The sequence below is a fragment of the Oreochromis aureus genome, linkage group 12, assembly GCF_013358895.1.
Source record: "Oreochromis aureus strain Israel breed Guangdong linkage group 12, ZZ_aureus, whole genome shotgun sequence".
In the NCBI taxonomy this organism is placed as follows: Eukaryota; Metazoa; Chordata; class Actinopteri; order Cichliformes; family Cichlidae; genus Oreochromis; species Oreochromis aureus.
Genome location: NC_052953.1, coordinates 2900326 through 2920476, shown reverse-complemented (window position 1 = coordinate 2920476; position 20151 = coordinate 2900326). Strand labels below are relative to the sequence as shown.

The 20151-nt window shown below is 47.1% G+C and overlaps 1 protein-coding gene across 1 annotated transcript in view; it reads right to left on the bottom strand.

The window, feature by feature from the left end:
• Positions 1-4752: 4752 nt before the first annotated feature.
• The window catches only part of kank1a (KN motif and ankyrin repeat domains 1a), a 58099-nt gene continuing 42700 nt past the window's right edge, over positions 4753-20151 (bottom strand). The window contains exons 3-12 of the mRNA XM_031756557.2: positions 15597-18254; positions 13426-13590; positions 9942-10038; positions 9502-9723; positions 9276-9363; positions 8882-9101; positions 7090-7232; positions 5999-6199; positions 5712-5810; positions 4753-5591 (exon numbers count right to left, since the gene is read on the bottom strand). Coding sequence (XP_031612417.1) covers positions 5529-5591; positions 5712-5810; positions 5999-6199; positions 7090-7232; positions 8882-9101; positions 9276-9363; positions 9502-9723; positions 9942-10038; positions 13426-13590; positions 15597-18254 — 3956 coding nt within the window. The 3' untranslated portion in view covers positions 4753-5528. The remainder of the gene's footprint in view (positions 5592-5711; positions 5811-5998; positions 6200-7089; positions 7233-8881; positions 9102-9275; positions 9364-9501; positions 9724-9941; positions 10039-13425; positions 13591-15596; positions 18255-20151) is intronic.

The window sequence follows — 20151 nt, the reverse complement described above, 5'->3', positions numbered from 1 at the left end:
ACCACAGGCTGCCACACACGACAACACCACAGACTTTCAGGAATATACAGAAACTGTTACTGCCTACATCACAAAATGCATCGATGATGTCACAGAGACCAGGTGTCACGGGTTGCTTAGAGGATCCACTCGCAGGACTCCTGAGTAGCGTTTAAACAGAGACAGTTTATTTACAGATCTTCACCAAGTGTATGTACAGACAGTGCGGGGTTAGTGCTATATACAAGACGTGAGGGGCAGGGGTCCAGGGCTCCAGGGAAAACGGGGAAATCATACACGCGCTCAGTTCAACCTCTCTCTTCTCCGTTAGCGACCAGTCACTCCTTCCACACTTCACACGGGGAAACACGGGGACGGGTCCGGGGAATCTAGGAACAAAGAAACACTCGTTAAGTCTCTGAGACGGAGGCACAGGAAACTTGAACTAGACGTGTACTGACTAGAGCCTTCACAACAATCCAGCGTTGAACAGCTGATCTCCTCCTTCTAATATACCAGCTGGTCTGATGAGGCCCAGGTGTTCCCAATCCAGGAAGGCGTGGACCGAGGGCATGAAGCCGCCAGGAGTTCCGCCCCGGCAAAACAGGGGAGAGAAGGAGAGAGGGGGAGAGAGAGGGAAGAAGAGAAGGAGGGCTAGGAGTGGAGAGATTCTGATCAGCACCTTGCCGATCCTGCAGGTCGTGACACCAGGACTATCACTGTCCGGGCCAATCAGAAACCATGGCTCACAGGTCAGGTTTAAATGCTCCTAAGGTTGAAAAATGCAAGCCTTCAGAGCCGGGAATTAGGTGAGCCAAAGAACAGCAAGGGCAAACCTGTCACGTGGCATCAGCTACAGCAAAGCTTCAGCGACAGCAGAGATACTTGGAGGCAGTGGCAAGGAATACAAACCATCACAGACTACAAGCCCACTCTGCAGACCGTGGTGAACAAATCTCCAGACAGTGTGTGGAGATCCCTTGCCAAAATCAGTACACGCAAAGCTCCAGGTCCTGATAACATCCTTGGACGAGCACTGACGGACTATGCTGTGGAACTCACAAATGTCTTCACAGACATCTTTAACACATCACTAGGGTCAGGCCGCCGTTCCCACATGCCTCAAAGCCTCCACCATCATTACTGTACCCAAGAAGTCATCTACCTCCTGCTTTAAGGACTACCGTCCTGTCAAACTCACCTCCATCATTATGAAGTGCTTTGAATGGTTAGTCATGCATCAAATCAAATTATTGCTTTCTCCCAACCTGGATCCATTTGAGTTCGCATACCGGTCAAAACGCTCAACTGATGATGATGGAATTTCAACTGCCCTTACTCAGCCCTCACACATCTGAACACTAGAGACTCATATGTCAGAGTGCTGTTCATAGACTTCAGTTCAGCCTTCAGCATCATCATTCCCCAGCAACTCATTCACAAACTGGATCTGCTGGGGATCAGCACCTTGCTGTAAAACTGGCTGCCAGATTTCTTGACAGGAAGACAGCAGACAGTACGGGTCGACAGCAACACCTCCAGCCCAAGAACACTGAATACGGGGGCTCCCCAAGGATGTGTGTTGAGCCCCCTGCACCTGCCTCATCTGGAAGGTCCTCTCCATTACAGGTGACTCCTCTTATCCCTTCAACAGCGTCTTCAGTTTGCTGCCATTAGGAAGGATACTGAAGAGCCTCCTGGCCAGAACACACAGACTGAGAGACAGCTTTGTCCATCGGGCCCTCAGGATGCTGACCATCTCTGAATCGAGAAGGGGGGCCCAAGAGTAAATCTTTCGCCATCTTACAATGCTGTGATTGTAGCCATTCCCCACTTTCTGTGAATGGTACTCATGGCCATTGATCAGTAGGCTTTGATTAGTTGTTATTGATCAATGGTCATAAGAATTTGCATACTAACAATCATGGAACTAACCCCCCAGCACATTGTTCATTCAGTGGTGCTAGTTTCCTTCACTATGCAAATGTACTGTTTATAAGGTTGGGGAGACCTGCAGTCAGCTGAGACCGAAGAAGTCACTTGGATGAGTGACGAAACGTTTCTCCAACTGAAAATGTCCAGATGAACAGAATCAACCTTTTGGGATTTACTTACCTGGATGATTAAGCACGCATCAAGGCGTTATTTTATTAAAATTTTTAAAATGATAGCAGCACAAACAAAACTTTTGCAGCACAAACCAGCACAAACATAGCACAAACGTTTAACATCAATTTTGTTTGATTTGGGTAATGTGGGGGGGCTGGTTGACCTTTTGACCTTGACCTTTTCATTAATATCTTTAAAACAGAAGCAGCACAAATGACAATTTTAGCAGCACAAACCAGCACAAACATAGCACAACTGATTGACACCAATTTTGTTTGATTCCATTAATATGGGGGGGCTGGTTGACCTTTGATGACCTCTAGAAATTTTTATTAATATCTTTAAAATGATAGCAGCACAAACGAAGATTTTTGCAGCACAAACCAGCACAAACGTAGCACAAACGTTTGATACCACTTTGTTGGATTTGGGTAATGTGGGGGCTGGTTGACCTCTGATGACCTCTAGAAGTTTTTATTAATATCTTTAAAACAGAAGCAGCACAAATGAAAATTTTAGCAGCACAAACCAGCACAAACGTAGCACAGTTGATTGACACCAGTTTTGTTTGATTCCATTAATGTGGGGGGGCTGGTTGACCTTTGATGACCTCTAGAAATTTTCTTGAATATCTTTAAAATGATAGCAGCACAAACGAAAATTTTTGCAGCACAAACCAGCACAAACGTAGCACAAACGTTTGATACCACTTTTGTTGGATTTGAAGAAGGTGGGGGCTGGTCGACCTTTTGACCTTTACATTTTCATTAATATCTCTAAAACAGAAGCAGCACAAACGACAATTTTAGCAGCACAAACCAGCACAAACGTAGCACAGTTGATTGACACCAGTTTTGTTTCATTCCATTAATATGGGGGCTGGTTGACCTCTGATGACCTCTAGAAATTTTTATTAATATCTTTAAAATGATAGCGGCACAAACGAAAATTTTTTCAGCACAAACCAGCACAAACGTAGCACAAACGTTTGATACCACTTTTGTTTGATTTGAAGAAGGTGGGGGGGCCAACTTCACTCAGGTGCGCAAAGCACAAAGCTCGCGTGCGGAGTGAAGCGGAAAAAAAAAGTGCGAGAGAGAGAGAGAGAGAGAGAAAAAAAAAAAAAAAAAAAAAAAAACACCCACGGCTCGCGTCGTTCACTTCAAAGATCCGGTGTTCTGACAAAACGTCCTACCTATCAAGCTGTAACACCGGCTCTAAGAGCCATTTCGTTCGCGAACGACCCATCACCAGTGTTGGGAAGGTTACTTTTAAAATGTATTCCATTACAGAATACTCAATACATGCCCCAAAATGTATTCTGTAACGTATTCCGTTACGTATTCTGAATACTTTGGATTACTTAATATATTATCGTGCGGTTTACAACTACGTGAATGTACTATTGCTGTGATTTATTACTGTTACTGAAGGTCCGCGGCTCCGAACCGTAGTAAAGGGACCTCGGGCTAATACAGTGGGTTCCGTGTTGGGCTGGTAGCCGAAAAATAGCTTTACTTTGTTGTCTGGGTCAACTTTGCTTGCCAGAGACAGAGAAAGGCGTTAAAAGGCTGCTCCAACGGAACTTATTTTTTCCGGAGGAAAACACGAACACAGTGTACAGTTGAGTCTTAATAGCTTACTTACAGCTGGGCTCGTCAGGCACTCTTCTTGGCTGCAGTGGTTATTATTGTATTTACATGCTTCCAGCTCCCGTTTTTGCTCCGTGACAGCTCGGACTTTTCCTTTCCCTCCCTCCCTCGCTCACAGACACATAACGGGTATGGTAGTCCATTCTCCCTGCAGCACGGACTACACTGCCCATGATGCTACATTCTTTATGGCCATGCCTGTAGCATTCTGCCTTTTAGCTTAGCACAACAACAACAAAAAAGCGCTCTCTCACCCAGGAAACACGCAGAGAGAGAGAGAGCGCGTCACCCTGTAACCATGGCAACCGTAACGCTGCCGCCTGGAACAACAGAACATAGCTGTCAAACAAACCCAAACAATCCTGACCCGCGACAATATGAAACAGGGAAGTACCGCCGTGTAATCCATTTATTTCAACAAAGTAACTGTATTCTGAATACCACCTTTTTAAACGGTAACTGTAACGGAATACAGTTACTCATATTTTGTATTCTAAATACGTAACGGCGGTACATGTATTCCGTTACTTCCCAACACTGCCCATCACTACAGGACAGACCGAAGTGTGGACTTTATACCAGTTTTTAAATTGTGTTGATAGGCCACGTAAAACCAGAGTTATGATAAAAATATCTGCAATGTTTGTTTTCTTCCTGAATACTGTCGTTGTTTATATTTACTGCGGGAAGAAATGGTAAAAACGGCGTTTTATAAGGAAAAACGCTCAAAAGCACTCTCCGCATGTGAGCAAAAACAAAACCAAAAAACCCCACCCTTTCCTATTGGTGGAAAAAATTAACCATGTCGACCAATCAAAAAATGGTATGAGGGAAAAAAAAGAAAGAAAAAAAAGTTTGTCTGAGGACTTTTATGCCTTTTACTCCAACACTGACCTCCCTGCTGCTCATGAACCATGGTTTTGTTCACACAGGTCAGTTTCTTCATTAACTGGTATGAAACCATTCTGTAGAAACGTCCCCATCGAGCGGTGAGAACAAACCCCGACATGTCTGGATTCTTTAATTGGTGTTTATTGTTACATGGTAAAGTTTAAGGCACTTCAAATCTCACGTGAGCATGAAAGTCAGTACCTTGATGAATACTAGAGAACTTCTTATTTTACACAGAAGGAAACTGGACATGAAGACAAAAAGAACTAGAGTCAAACGACCACCGTATGTACAAAGTAATACATCTCTGCATTAAAAACTATACTCTGATAAATATATAACCTTGTGGATTGTTAAGTAGTAAAAGGAAATATTCAAAATACTGTGATTCTTCTTTTTAAATAGATACAAATCATTTGTATAAAAGTAAAACGTCTCCAGTTTAGCTCACGACGATGTGAGACCGGGATGTGGAGGCCAGCGGATGTACAGGATGGCTGGATCGCGCTGCATCTCTGACGCTCGCAAAAATAATTAAAAATAAAATCAAATGACGAGGGTTTGGTGCTCTTCATGATCAACACTGAGCATCAAGTAAAAAAAAAGAAAGAAAGAAAAAAAAAAGGCATATTTTAGTTTAAAGGTTGGTCTGAACTCCAGTAGTTTGTGACTTTGGACACGTTTCAGCCACAGTCTGTGGATGTGATGCACCAGCTGCTTACATTCATATTCAAAGGGCACTTTGGGCTCGTCATGGAGGCTAACGTGCACATAGATTAAAGACAAAAGAAAATCCAGAAATGTCATTGGTTGTTTGGGTAAATCCAGCGGTGGGTAAGGCGTCGTGCATGAGAACCAATAGCAGCGCAGGGTTTGTGGGCAGAGGAGAGGCTGGGTTTAATCAAACATGCCCCTCCGGGTCGGACTCGGGGACGTTTTTCTGCCGAGTCGAGGCGTTCCCTAAAACACACACACACACACACACACACACACACACACACACCCGATTATTAGGAAGGAAGTTCCTAAATGTCTAACGAAGCTTCCATGATTTGGTGCAACATACTGATAACGACTCACTGGTGACTGGGCTTTGGAGAAGTTGACGTGAGCATAAAGCAGCACTGCGATGTCCTTGTGTCCCGCTTCCAGAGCTATGGACAGAGCGCTACTCTCATCCTGATGGAGCAAACAAAATAAGTCAGCATGACGCAAATATGAAGTAAAATATTACAAAAGAAGAAGGTGAAAAAGGGAATGGCAGCCTGGTCTAAATCACCCAAACAACATCTACACACCTGCAGTTTCTCTCTAATGTTTAGAAACCAGTGGGTCCAACATTACAGTTCTTGGTGTACACAACTCACACTGTCGCTGAGCGTGGCGTCACAGCCGGGCTGGGCCAGCAGCAGCTTGACGATCTCGACGTGGCCATGCTCGCTGGCGCACATCAGAGCCGTCGAGCCCTCGTCGTCCTGGATGTTGACGTCGGCGCCGTGAGCCAGCAGGGCTCGAACCATGTCCATCCTGCCGTGACTGACCGCCAGCATCAGCCCCGTCTGGCCGGCCTGCGGCGGGGACAAAAGCACGGTGAGCAAACCGGACGCTTCCAGCCTCCACGCCGATGCATTCATGCAAATATCTCTGAACTAAAAATGATCATTAAATGAAGAGCTCTGATCACACAGCTGACATTTTCAATGATTTGGTTTAACGGAGCGACGATAACTCTGAAACTGCGACACAAACATCCACAGTATCACAGCCAGTACAACTGTGGGCGGAGCCTGGGTGAAGCAACGATGCCTAAAGATGGTTCAGGTGACGAAGGAACAATCATCCAGATGATTGATGTTAGTTTATTCATGATCACAGGACACAAACAATCCTCTGATAAAGGCAGTTTCATGTTGGTTTGTGTTCACAGTACACACTGTGCCGCAAACACACCGAGTGAAACGGCACCAGGTCAAAATCTCTCCAACAGCTCTAAGAAACTTCCTCTGCAACCACTCTACGCTAACGGATGGTGTTCCCGGTGAGAGCTGCATCGTTCCCCAACACGACTCCAGATTAAATGTTCAGTATTTCACAAACTTAAATTTGTCTCACTTTTAAAAATCCAGGTCTTTACCTTTCTTCACCACACGGTGTCACTAAAGTGCAGTTTTTCCCACTTCAGCAGCTCCAAAGCTCTTAAACTAAACTCTGTTTAAACTTTTGCAGGCAGTTGTTCATCGACTCATGTTTAGTTTCATTTGTGCATTTCTGATTTTTTCTTTTAGACAAAACTTTTTTAAAGTAACTTTCCAGTTCCTGCTCCGTCCATCGTGCACGTTTGATTTCTGCTTTTGCTTCGTTTGCTTTTTAGGTCACAGAGCGACTCTGCTCTTGTCTGGCCATCATGACCCTCGTATTACTGCTGCGACCTTTTGACCTCTGACCTCCCCTCACTGACCTGACTGGCGCGTGCGTTGACGTCACCCTTGCTGAAGAGCTCCTCCACAATACGCATGTCCCTGGGCGTCTCCACGGCTGCGAGCGCGGCGAGCATGATGGGGGTGTATCCCGCCTTGTTCTGCTGGTTCACATTACACACGTCTGAAACACACACACCAACACAGATAGTTTAAAACTTCCAGAAGGTTGGACAAAGACATTTTTGTCACTGGTGGTCTCGGGTTGGGGGGGTGGGGGTCAGCCTGTGACACTGATTGACTCGTCACCGTCAGTCAACGACGACACCAACGTGTCAGCATGTGACGCTTCTGTCAGTCACTTCTCCTCGTGAAAAAACAAACAAAACAAAACAAAAAAAACCACAGACACTCGAGTCCCGCGTCGTATCGTCTGCTCCTCCTCACACTCTCTACAAGCTGAACACGCCAACATGGAGGGGGAAGAAACCCGTGAGCTGTCAGAGGCCGGATGGGAGCGAAGTGAGCGGAGGCCTCAGCTAGAAGTGGGACTTTGACAGGACAAAGGCTACAATGGGAGGAGGGGGCGGAGACGGCGTCACGGACACAAGGACACAAAAGGCCGAGGAGACAAAAGGCCTTCAGAGCAGCGAGTGGCCGCGACCTCATCACAGTCTATTGAGCCTCCGTGGAGCTCGCTGTGTGGGAGCGTCGGCGAGGACGAGGCTGTGTGCCGATAAAATCTGAGCCAGTCGCATTAAAAAAAACTTTTCCCGTCTTGGAGCCCAAATGTGAGCGTCTGTGTTGTCTGCATGTTCTTGGTGACATTGAACTCATACGTGCAGATTTCCTGCCGGGTTTTAAAACATATTTCCTCAGGATATGAATTGAATCTGTGTTTCATGCAAAGTTTTACTCAATTTTGATCCAGTGTTTTTTCTGGAGATCCACAGGAAGATATGGAAATGCAAACAGACCGTTTCTAGTCCTACTGACCAGAAGTCATATTACTACCACCACATTTAGCCACTCTTTACTACAACCCTGTGAGTCCAAACAAGCCTCGAGCCTGAGAGAGGAAGGCGGAGGACCTGGAGGAGACCCCTCCTGCTGTGTGGGGACAGCGCCAACCAAAACTGTTTGTGTCCTTGTATCCTTCACTTTCAGTTTTTTCCTTCATTGTCTTCCAGCGTGAAGCCGTGTTCGTGTCCCACCTGCATCTGTGGCTCTGCATCATGAGTTCACTCAGCTGCCTTTGTGTCAAACTGTCAGATAATTATTTTGCTGTTAACAGCAGGCGCTGTGGGGACAGAGAGGGAGGAGACTTTGTTCCTCCTCAACTGTCAGGATGGAGGAAAAAGGAGGTGAAGCATGAGGAGAAACCAGGAACACAAAAAGGTGAAATCTGACCATCTGAGATGTTTTATAGACAACAACAAATAAAGACTGTACGTCCCTCAACATGAACGTCTCACTGTTCTGTGCCCACATCAAGTTAAATAAAGTTTTTTTTAAGTTGAACTTTTGCCTTCATCCTACCCGAAGCGCTCAACCAGTGAACGAGCCGAGGATTTTATTTATTTTATTTTTTTAAATAAACAAAAAACAAAAGCATCAGCTTCCCTGCTGGGATGGACAGACGCTCTGTTGTCTTTATTTTTTACATTTAAAAAACAAAAACAAACAAACACTTTAAAGGAGAAAAAGAAGCTGGAGGTGGGAGATGAAGCCGTCCCTCAGCAGCGTCCTCGTCTCTCCTGTAAGTCGATCATTTTAAAGCCGCCTCGCGCGAACGTTTTACTCAGGCGATCAGAGACGCCCCGCAGCTCTCACCTGCATCCAGCAGCTTCTTCACCACCTGGAAGTTTGAGTGTGAAACGCTGTAGTGCAGCGCCGTGTTGCCGTTGCCGTCGGCCATGTTTACGATGTGGCGCAGCACGGCGGGAGAGAAGTCCCTGAAAGCTCCCAGGTAGTCCTCCACCATGGCCGCCACCGCCGCCTTCTGACTGGACACGCGGAACCACTCGTGCTGCACCGTGTTGAGACAGCCTCTCTGCACAGACAGGAAGTGACCATCAGCACGCCGACAGGCTAATTTAACTAAAGGCCCAGCTTTGGGTGCACAGTGGGCGTGTCACACTGAATCCACTGTGGTGACTGGTCAGCGCTGCGCTCCAAACCATATTTCATGGCATTTTTTAACAAACAGCTGATCAGATTTCCTCACCAGGTCTTTGCTGGTCACAGCTTTGGGGTCACTGAGGTGAGACTTGAGAACGTTGCATGCAGCCAGCATCTTCTCACTCAGCTCGTACCTTTGAGTCGAGGTCAAACAGACGTCATTCTTCTAACATCTAAAGCACTTCAGCCTCATCCCAACAGGTTAGTTCAGACATAACTGATCAAATTTACAGACAGAAAAATATCATCATGATTTCATCTTCTTTACTCGCCTCTCTCTCGTCTCCTGCTTCTCTGAACTTTCCTCGTCATCCTTCTTGTCCACGTCCTCTGCTCCCTCAGGCTGGAACTCCTCCCTCGTGCTCTCCCCCTCCACTTTCTGGTGTTCCTCCTTTCCTCCGTACCCCTCCTCCTCATCCTCCTCCTCCTCTTCGTCTGACCCAGACGAGCTGCTGTCCTCTGAGCTGGAGTCGTCACTTGACGTAGTTTCGTATCTGTGCCGCGAGGGGGCGACAGAGGTGCAGAAACAAAGATGTGAGTGCAGATCAGCAGCTCGGGTTTCATATTTGCGAACAACACTAACGAGCTCGTGAGGCTCGGCGTCGACACACAGCTGAGCAAACGTGAGCCCTGCCACCTTTGACCTCAGCTGGGACACCAAAACACTGAAAAACTCTCACGCTGCAAACTTCTGACTAACAACATTTCTCACCCTCCGTTCACCCCGACAAACTGCAGGTTCTTCTTGGTGCCGTTGGAGTCGGCTCGGCCGTCTTTCTTCTTCATGATGGATTTCAGGGTGCTCTGCCCTGCAGGAGACGCAGAACATCGTAAACCACAGCCGACAACATGACACATAATCCAGAATCAAGTTAAACTCTGTGAATCTGATAAATCGAACAGGCTGCTGTAAACAGGGCTGTGTGTTTATCGATGCAGATGCACGTTAGTAAAAAGCACCATCTGGGCGGGCTGTTCTATCCAAACACTTCAAAACATGAATAGTTCATCGATACATGAATAAGGAAACCCTTCATCATCACAGTGAGACACAAAGTTCAACTTCAGGAAATCTAAAAACTCCAGTTTTGTTTTGGTGTCTCAGTCACTGCACAGAGCAGGAGGTGGGCGACGGTGTCCCGGAGGATGAACCTGGAGACCGCCCGTCTCCCGGCATCTCCTCCACACTCCTGAGTCTCCTGGAGGAGCTGGACGACCTGCGAGACTTGAATGGGCTGCAGGTACCATCTCACCCTAACTGCTAACACTAAAAAAAGCAAAGCTAGAGACATCAGGAGCGATGAGGACGGAGCGATGAGGACGGAGCGAAGGCACCGCCTGCATCGTTTCCTCCTGTTGTCACTCTGATTTGCAGAATGCTTTCGTTTCCTGAGCCGACAGAATAATGTTTCACTGCATCGGTGCCGTCCTGTGATGACTGAGCGTTCACATATTTTTGAACACTGCAGATATTCAGACGCCAGTTATGAACAAAGATACGTTCTTCATCAGGACTTCATCTCAAACAGACCCTCGTCACTAAATTAATGTAGAATAAGATTAAATCAATCTTTATCCTCTGAGATTAAATCAGATCTTGGCCTCTGACATCTGTAAGCTCCAGCTTCTATAGTTCACCTCTGTGCCTAAGCAGAGCGCCCCCTGTTGGAATCATGTTAAATAGCTGGACTATTAAAGTCATTTAGAGGAGATTTAATAACATAAAGCATCACTGGTCTTTGATTGGATTTGGGATCTGTTTAGGCTTCCTTTTGTTTACAGCCATGTGTGGCTGAGACAGTATCACAGGACTGTAACAGACACACTTATCTGGAGTTTACACATCATTAAAATAAGAGCCTTTATGTTCCCGTTAATTATAGTGTTAAGGTGAGACTTTTTGGAGTGGAAAGTGTTTTTCCTTCGTTGTTTCCGTCTCTTCCCCATGTTTCATCACGATCCTCCTCATAAAATCATCCCTCCAACTCTCCTCCTGCATAATTAACACACCATGTAACTAAATAGCCCATTGAGCTGGTTACAAAGAGCCGATAACGCCTGAATGCTCCACTAAAAGTTCTCCGACATGATCGAGAGCTTTGGCAGGGAGGAAAGCAGCCATTAAGTGTCCGTCTCATCTGTCTGCGAGGCACTGGAAGCCGACCCAAAGCCCGAAGTTTCTCAGTCATTTTAAGTAGAGGCCTCGAAACCCGAAATACCAGCAGAGCGAGCCAGAAACACTCAGCACATCTGCCAGGACTTGTCTCCGCCGAGGGGCCTCCTTAATGCTGCGGGGGGGGAAACAGAGAGCAGAGTGTGTGTTCATGCATCAGCATGCAGGCAGCTGCATGTGTACACACAGGCGTGTGCGCCGCTCATTAGCAACAGAGTCGTTCAGCACGTTTCCCGTGTTTTGACAGCTGGGAGTGAGAATGGCGTGAGCCACGCGTCGGGCCGATGACGACGCTCGTGGTGGCGTTTCACATGTCACCTGGTGTCTGCGCGAGGTAACCTACAGTCAGCTCAGGTGAGGTAACGCACAGCTTACAGCAGCCGGGTTCTGAAAGAAACGTTTGAATGTTCTGCTGAGGGGCCGTCTCTACAGCCGGCAGACCACAGCCTAAACATCTGGTCAGATAACTTAGAAAAACATCTGTTTTACGCTCCAGAGCCTCGCTCTCACCGTTTTGGCGCTCTACGTCTGCACGGTGGATATAAAGGGAACAGTAACTGAAACAGTGAATTTAGCTCGCAGTGTTTATAACCCTGATAAATGGACTCGGGGGCCAAAGAAGCCAAATAAGACGTGTTTGACTCTCAAACTGAGCGCCAGAGTCCAAAAAGCACGAGCTGACAATCTGATTCATGTTCCTGGGTCACAGAACATCAGACATTAGGGCTGCACGATTAATCGTTAGAAAATCGCGATCTCGATTCAAACTTATGTGCGATCTCATTTCCAAACGACAACGATTTAAAAAAAAAAAAAAAAAAAAAAAAAAGACGACGATTGTACCGCATTTTGATCCGGGACGTAATCTGCATGAAAACAAGCGCTCCCTCTTCCTGCTCAACAAATGACAAGGGCGGAGCCTTATTCCACGTGATACAGAAGCTGTGCCGTGATGCTAAAATTGGCAGGGAAAAAAAAACAACGGAGAAGACGTCAGGGATGACGAGAAAGTGACAGGAGAAAATTCGTCCCGGTCAACCACCCAAACATCAATAACGGGAACCTTATACAGCGCTTCCCTATACACTTCGAACTCCCGCAGGCACAAAGAAATTACGGAGGCTATCACTTATCACCTGACCAAAGATATATCAACACTGTGCAAAACGAGGGATTTAGGAAAATGATCAACACCCTAGACAAAGCGCTACACAGCGCCCGTCCATAACTATTTTTCTATTGTTGCACGACCTGCTCTATACACACAGTGTCGAGCAACGGTGGAGACGGAATTTCAAGCAGTACAACATTTTGCAGCAACGACAAAATGTGAGACATTTATTGTTTTTATGTTTATTTATTGTTTTTATGTTCAGTCTCAACTGTTACGAAGTTGATGTGCAGTTAATAAGTGCAATAAATATTTATATTGGAAAAGAAAATCGTGAGAGAATCGTGATCTCAATTCTAAGCAAAAAAAAATCATGATTCTCATTTTACGCAAAATCGTGCAGCCCTACTTTGAATCATGCTAAGGTTCAGCACTTGACTATAAGACGTAGCAGTCAGCTGGGTTTGGCTAGAGCACCAACATAAAACTGATTGAGCTAAAAGCAGAAGCAACACAGAACAGTCTGAGTCTATGATACTCGAAACCACCATCAGCCTCCAGACCTCCATCTCAGAACCACGCTGCAACCTCCATAGTGAGGACAGGGGTACATTTACACTGTCAGAGGCGTGGCCTGGAGCACTTTTTGAAGCTCTAGTATTTTATCAGGAAGTTCATTAGAAATAACGAGCAGGCGTCTGTGGGACGCATCAGAGTCTCTGGACTAACCAGACTTGTTAGCATTAGCTCACAACTACCCACAAAACAAACAGAAACTTCAAGATGCTGATGACAGTGGCCAGGTCCATTTTTTTTATATACAGCTTATAAACTGCAGCGCTCTTAAAATATTTAATATTGGAATAATAATAACAATAACAACAATAATGAGCTGTGTTGTTGCAGTCGTACCATGCAGCGCTGTAGACATCTGGAGGTTCATGCGGCTCTTCTGCTCAGCTGCACTGAACTGCTGCTGCGACGGCGTGTTCGCAGGCGTATCCGCTGCTGTGAGGTCAGGTGACTTCTCCACGCACTCTGCCCGGACAGACGACAGCTGGAGCTGCTGACTGCTCTCTGACAAGGGGAACAAAAGAAAAGGTCAGGCAGGTTTACAGACATTTTGAGCTCTCTGAACGTTCTCACTTTGTTACGGTCTGAAACGTCAGAGCGCCACAGAGACGAGGACCGATTTCTGTTTGAGGCTCTGAGATCCAGTTTTCTAAATCAAAGACTGTTTTTCACTCCTCACTGATTTGACGAGGGCAGCATTCAGTTGGAAACAGGCTCTTGGTGCTCCAAGGAGCGGCATCAGCCGTGACTTTAATGTAAGTCTGTGCTGAATGTTGATGGCAGGAGTACAGTCACAAGAACGGGATAAAAACACAACAGAGGAAAACGTGTGATGACATCGCAAAAGAGACCAGAAAGGAGCACAGAATCGCCGCGTGCTCATCTGCAACAACGTGTGTTATGTAAAGGAGCCATGAGTCAGCATCAGCAGGGAGCTGTTAGTGAAGGCAGGGCGGCCCGCAAAAACAACAAGTGGAAGAATGGTGCGACATTACTGCCTCCTAAAAGAAATGAGCTCATTGTTGGTTCACGTCCACATTTTTCAGGGTCACGGATCAGCACGGCCTGTCAGGATTCTCTTTACACGTGTGTGACAACCCCACCCCCTAAACTCCAAACCAGCACCCACCCTTCAGTCCTGAACTACACCTTAATTCAGCTCAGAACACTGACATGCATACAAATGTGTTTGAGACGAGCAGCAGTCCTCCAGGGCTGAAAGACCTGCAGTTCCTCTAATGACCACTTGAGGCAAGTCCACCAGTGAGTCAGTCCCCATAGACTCCCATGTTAAAACTTTAGCTGTAGCTACTGCAAACTTCACATCACTCAGCTGAATGTCGACAGGTTTGTGCCGTCACAGCTTTCTGTAACGTGTTTAAGCCCATCAGAGCGCTCCGATGAGCTTAAACGTAACATTTTTAAATCCCGGTAGAATCGTAACAACATAAGCTAGCGCACTTTTTTTTGTGTATGAAACTGGAGGAGTTGTAATTGCATAACATGCATTCAATTTTTTTCAAATGGCTTTGCAAAAATCACATAAAAAGAGCTGCAACAACAAAAACATAATAATCCTGAAACAGGCTTTGCCAATCTGATCAGCTGTTTGTGGCACTTCCTACGTCAGCGCAAACCATCGCATGTTCACCATCACCTGTCAAAACCGGACGTGACGTCATGTTTTGGGGAAACGTAGTTTTTCCTTACAGCGCCTCTCAAAGGTTTATGAAAGTCATGTTTGTGCAGTTTCTGGGAGGCTTAATTCAACTGTTGGAAGTAGATTCTCTTGATGCTGTTTTTTTGCAAATTGTGCACAATAATAATTATTTCGTTTTTCCTGCAGTTAATAAAAAACATTGTGTATCTAAAAATGAAACTACGAAGACACTTGAAATTTCTGTAAGTAGAAATATGTGTAAAAAAAACATTTTTTTTTTTTGTAGTTTATTGCACTTTTTTGCAATATGTGTAGCTATTATGGATTTAATGCACACATATTATTAATGGTACATAACGTTTGTATTGATGCATAGCAAGTTGAAATACTCCCAGACATGCCCCTACAGCATGTAAAAATATAAAGACAAGCACGAGGTCTGTGCTTTATTTTTGAGTGAAGGAGGCATTTCAGCATTTTATGAATTTGTTACTTTGCTCTAATTTGCAGATGTCTGTCTACAGGTTATGGATGCAGCTTGCTAATCCTAGCTGATAACTGGGCAGCACCGTCTCGTCCAGTCTGTGTTTGAGAGCTTTCATACAAACAGCATAATCACATTAGGCTTAGAGGAAACGCTCGCTTTCAAAATGGAGAAGCAAACATAAAGAGGGTGAAATGGAAATCACAACATCTCTGTGACGACGGAGCAAACTCCATCAGCTGAGGAAGATCACATGACACGATCATAAGCTACAGAACAGCCATTATCATAATGAAAGGCAGACAGAAAGCTCGAGTCAGTCTACATGTCAGACTCTGCAGTCTTTCCAAATAACAGTACCCTCACCTTCTTTTGACTCCGCCTGCAGCTTCAGGATGTCCTCGGCGCTCCCGTACTTCATGACCGAGTTGATGGATGACAGCGTGCTGACCAGCTGACTGTTGATGACCCCAAACTGGGACTGGGGCTGGCCGAACGCCTCCGCCAGCTCGGTGTAGTTCTCGGCCAGCAGCATTTGTTGCTCCTGCAGCAGCTTCTGCACACGTTCGATGTAATGGTCCAAGCCGACGCCACCGTGTGCCTGCAGGGCGGCCGGATCAGCGTGCACAGCGGCCAGCGCAGGCTTCACCTCCGCCGTCTCCTGGCTGCCGACACTCGCCACAGACTCGGCCGGCTGGGAGGGGCCACACGCTATGTTTCTGGTTTTTAAGCCAACCAAGAAATTGTCATGGACGCTCACTGGCCCCACCCCACATTCTTTGGTTTTAGTTGAGCTCGATTTGCCGGGCAAGAGCTCCACGTCCGAGGTGGTTCCAACGGCGATCGAACGCATCTTTGCCGTTGAGTGAACGTCTTTGACGAGTCCTTCTCCGGCAGCGACGGTCCGGGTTTCTGTGACCACCGTGTTGGTTTGCTTATCCGATGTAACCGACTCCATGTGAGTGAACGAGTCTGAGAGGACAGCGTGCTTCGTGTTTGTGTATTTGTGTGCAACTTCTGCCTCAGTGCTGGTCTCCTGAGTCAGTAACTCCGGAGCCGCCGTGACTCCAGAGTCCACTTGACTGACACGGTCTGTCTCAGTTCCTTGTGACACCAGCGCCTTGATGGGACTAACGATCACATCCACCGAACAGTCTCCACAGCCGACAGATCGCTGCTCCTTGCTTGCCTCCACCGCGGGTTTACTGAGGGTCAAGCTGTCCACCGACTCCTCCGTGTTCACTCCCACCTCACAAACACTGAGCTCCACGCCGACCTGCTGATGGCACGTCTCCACGTGCCGCCCTACACACTTGTCAGACACCTCCATCTGTTCGTGCACCACCCACCGGTCCATGGGGATATCCGGTCCTGTGGCGACGCTGTGCACAGAAGGCTGACAGGACACTCCTCTACTCAGAGTCTGTGGACTTTTAGCAGTGCTAACATGGCTGAATTCCAGATGCTCGCCCACTCCCTGGCTGCGTGTCTGGACTTTAGCCTCCACACAGGCGCTGTACATCTCCGGCCTGACCATCAAACCTTTGTCTGCTTTTTTCTTGTTTGACCCACCGGCAGCTTGGAGCTCCAGCTTCAGCTTGCCCATCTCCATCTGATGAGTGGTTTCTTTGAGCTGCACATCCAGGCGGTAGATCTTCTCCTTCAGGGAGTCGATGGTCTGCTGCTGGAGCTCGATCTCTTTCTCAGCTTCGCTGCTCATGCCCAGCATGGCTTCGGTGACGCCAACGGCAGTGCTCCGGATTTCCAGCTGCTCTGTAGACACCCCCGCATCCCGAAAACAGCGTTCTTTCTCTGGCTTTCTTTGGGTGGCTGGAAGATTATTCATATTTTGATCAGTAACTATGCCAATAGACTTTTGGTGGGTTTGGTTCTGTGTGAGGTTTTGAGGCTGATTTTCATTTGCGTTGTCCTCGGAAGTCTTTTCCAGTGCTTGGACTTCAGCAGCCAGCTGTCTGAACTCCTCCAGCCTCTGAGCGCTCTGCTCCTGGGCTTCTGGCTCAGTGATGTGCAGCTCTGTTTCCTTTTGGATGGGGCCCGGGTTTTCCATTTGGTCAGCGCAGCCTACACTGTAGGAGCGTTTGCGGAAGCCGCCAAGACCTTGACCTTTTGACTGAGCAGCCAACTGTCTTTTCTCCTCCTGCAGAACAGCAATCTTCACCTGCAGGATGGGAATGGTTTTCACCTGCTCTTCCAGCTCTTTCAGCCTCTTGAGCGCCACGACCATCTGCTCCCGGATTTGCTGCAGGTGTAACGGGCTGACGTTAGTTACCGGGGTGGCCACGCCAGAGCTCATGGGGCTGTGGCGGATGGAGCTGCCCCTGGATGGTGGGTAATAGGGGTTATACTCTCCATTAGGGAGATGACCGTTGATGGGCAGAGTCTGACAGGTGTTGGGAGAGATCTGGCTTGTGCCTATGGAGCCAGTATAGGAGGACAGTGAGCTGCTGGAGCCCATCCCACCGAAGCTGGCGAGACGCCGGCGGGGCATCGGAGGCTCGCTTAGCGGCTGCAGAAGCGCACGCTCTTGCTCCAGCCGACGGCGGGTCTCCATGAGGGTCTTCTCCACTTGGGGGTTGTGCCGAGGGGCAAACCTGGGCGAGGGCGGGGGGAGGAGCTGTTTCTGCTCTGCGATGCTTGAACACGGCTGATGCAGAGGCAGCTCACAGGCTGCCCTGGAGAGGGTGGGGGTCAGCGGAGCAGTGGCCCTGTTGGTGAAGAAGACCGGGGACTGTTTGCCGTCGCTGTTGGAGGAAGACAGCGAGTCTGTGGAGGTCCATTCAGCCTGAGCGCCGACCCCGCCAGTGCTGCCCCGAGGCACCACCGAGGGTTTGGCCACTTTGGGCTTCCTCTGGATACTCAGCTTCTTAATAGTGTTGCCTCTCTCGATGTCGTCAACATACTTGAGGAAGTCCAGGTCTAACTGATAACCATAAGGAGTTTCAACATAGTAGGGGGCCTCAGAGTCCTTCTCGTCTTCTGTGCTTGGGCATCTTTGTCCTCTTTCTGAAAGAGACCACAAAATATATTAGTGTCGATTTAATGCTGGAAATCTAAAAAAACCCAGTAAACAGAGCTCGTACATACTGAGAGGATCTACTGAGCCAAGCCTCTGAAACAGTGTGAAAGTCAGGAAAATCATTTATCCCGTTAATTTGAGATATAAAATCATAATAATCCCACTCTTACATATAAATAGATCTATGCACATTTCATTCAGCCACATGGTTAAAAACAGAATAAGGAAAGTAAGGAGGACAAGTCCACAAATCACAGCAGCTTCATCTGATCCGACTCTTAACATGGAGGTTTTTTCTTTGTTTACACAGAATTAATCTAACGCTCGCTGCGTGAACCTCTGGCCACAGACAGTCGTCATAATTTGACAAAGCAAGTACAAACATTTCTCAAATTTCTCACATCTCTGCATTTTTGTTGGCGTCACATCGTTGCGTCTCACATAGTTTGGGTCTGACTAAAGCATTCTCTGCCAAAATAATTAGCACTCAGGCTTTTCCACAAAAGCGGCAGAAGATTTAAAACAAAATAAATCTGTCAAAGTCGGCTCACCGAGGTGTGACGAAACCAAAGGTTCAAAGCTGTGACACAAACAGACGGTCGCTTCCAAAGCTCGTATAAGAAAGAAGGCAAAGGGGTCAGAGAGGCGACGTCAATATTCCCTCGTTCAGAATCCATCCCAGTGTCAACATTTTAGCTGTTACAGGCAGAAGTGACCACGAGCTATCACCCAGGCCAATCAAAGCTGCTTAAATCAAAGTCCAAACTCCAACACATCCAGCTGAAAATGCCCTCCGTCACAGCCAGGCCGCTGCATTCACACCGCGTTGGCTAAATACAGAGCCTTGTTCTTGGTATGCCTGGAACTCTCAGTGACTAAAGCAAACACAGGCTGGAAATAAACAGCCCTGCTCTTCCCTTCCAGTCCGCCCAGCTCCTTTCCATTCAGCAACAACAGGAGGAGGGAACTACAGGGATAAGCCTGCTGCTAAAACCTCTCTGCATGTGTTGCTCAAACTTCACTCACCGCACACCAGCAGCTTTTAACTGGACTTTTCCTCCTCGGCTCCTCTCGGCTGGCAGATTCACAGCTCTGTGCTGGGATCACAACTACGCCTTCTCCTCACTCTGTGCTCGCTTTCACAATCCTCTCTCCACACGGGACAAAAAAAAGCTCCACTATTGGTGTAAACTACACGCAGCGCTGCTCTGGTGCACCATTGGACAGCTGCTTCCTCCAATCGTGTGAGGCTAGAGCCGGGCGCTTCCCTTCCTAAATAAGAGTCCTGTTATTCATGGAGGGGAGGTGAACCCACAACAATAACAGTCTGTTCTCGACACCAATCACCAGTCAGACTTTTACACTGGTTTATGCTCCACGATACAAAGACTTGTAGTCCTTACACAGTCTGTTTGTGTCCAAGCCTTTATTTTCAGAAGTGATCTTCATTTTTCTACCAGGTAAAGAAAACCGAGTGGAAACACCTCAGTGCACGCACGCACGCACACACACACACACACACACACACACACACACACAGGGTGCGACCTGGTCAGTCCACGGCTAAATTTACCCCCTCAGTGCTGCTGCTGGTGACTTCAGCCTGTGATGATAACACTGCATGGATTACAGTTCAGTTCTGTTTGTATAGCACCGAATCACAGCAACAGGCTCCTCAAGGTGCTTTGTGCTGTAAGGTAAAGACAGCCGAGTTTATTCATTTACTAACAAGCTGCACAGACACAATTCAAGATCTTCAAGTTAGAAATTAAATTGTATAAACTTCTCGGTTCACATTAAAAAAATCTGAGATTAATAAATGTTTTTATTTAAAGCATGCTGTGTCAGAATTTTAAACTAGTCTGCACTCCTGACAGTTGTTTT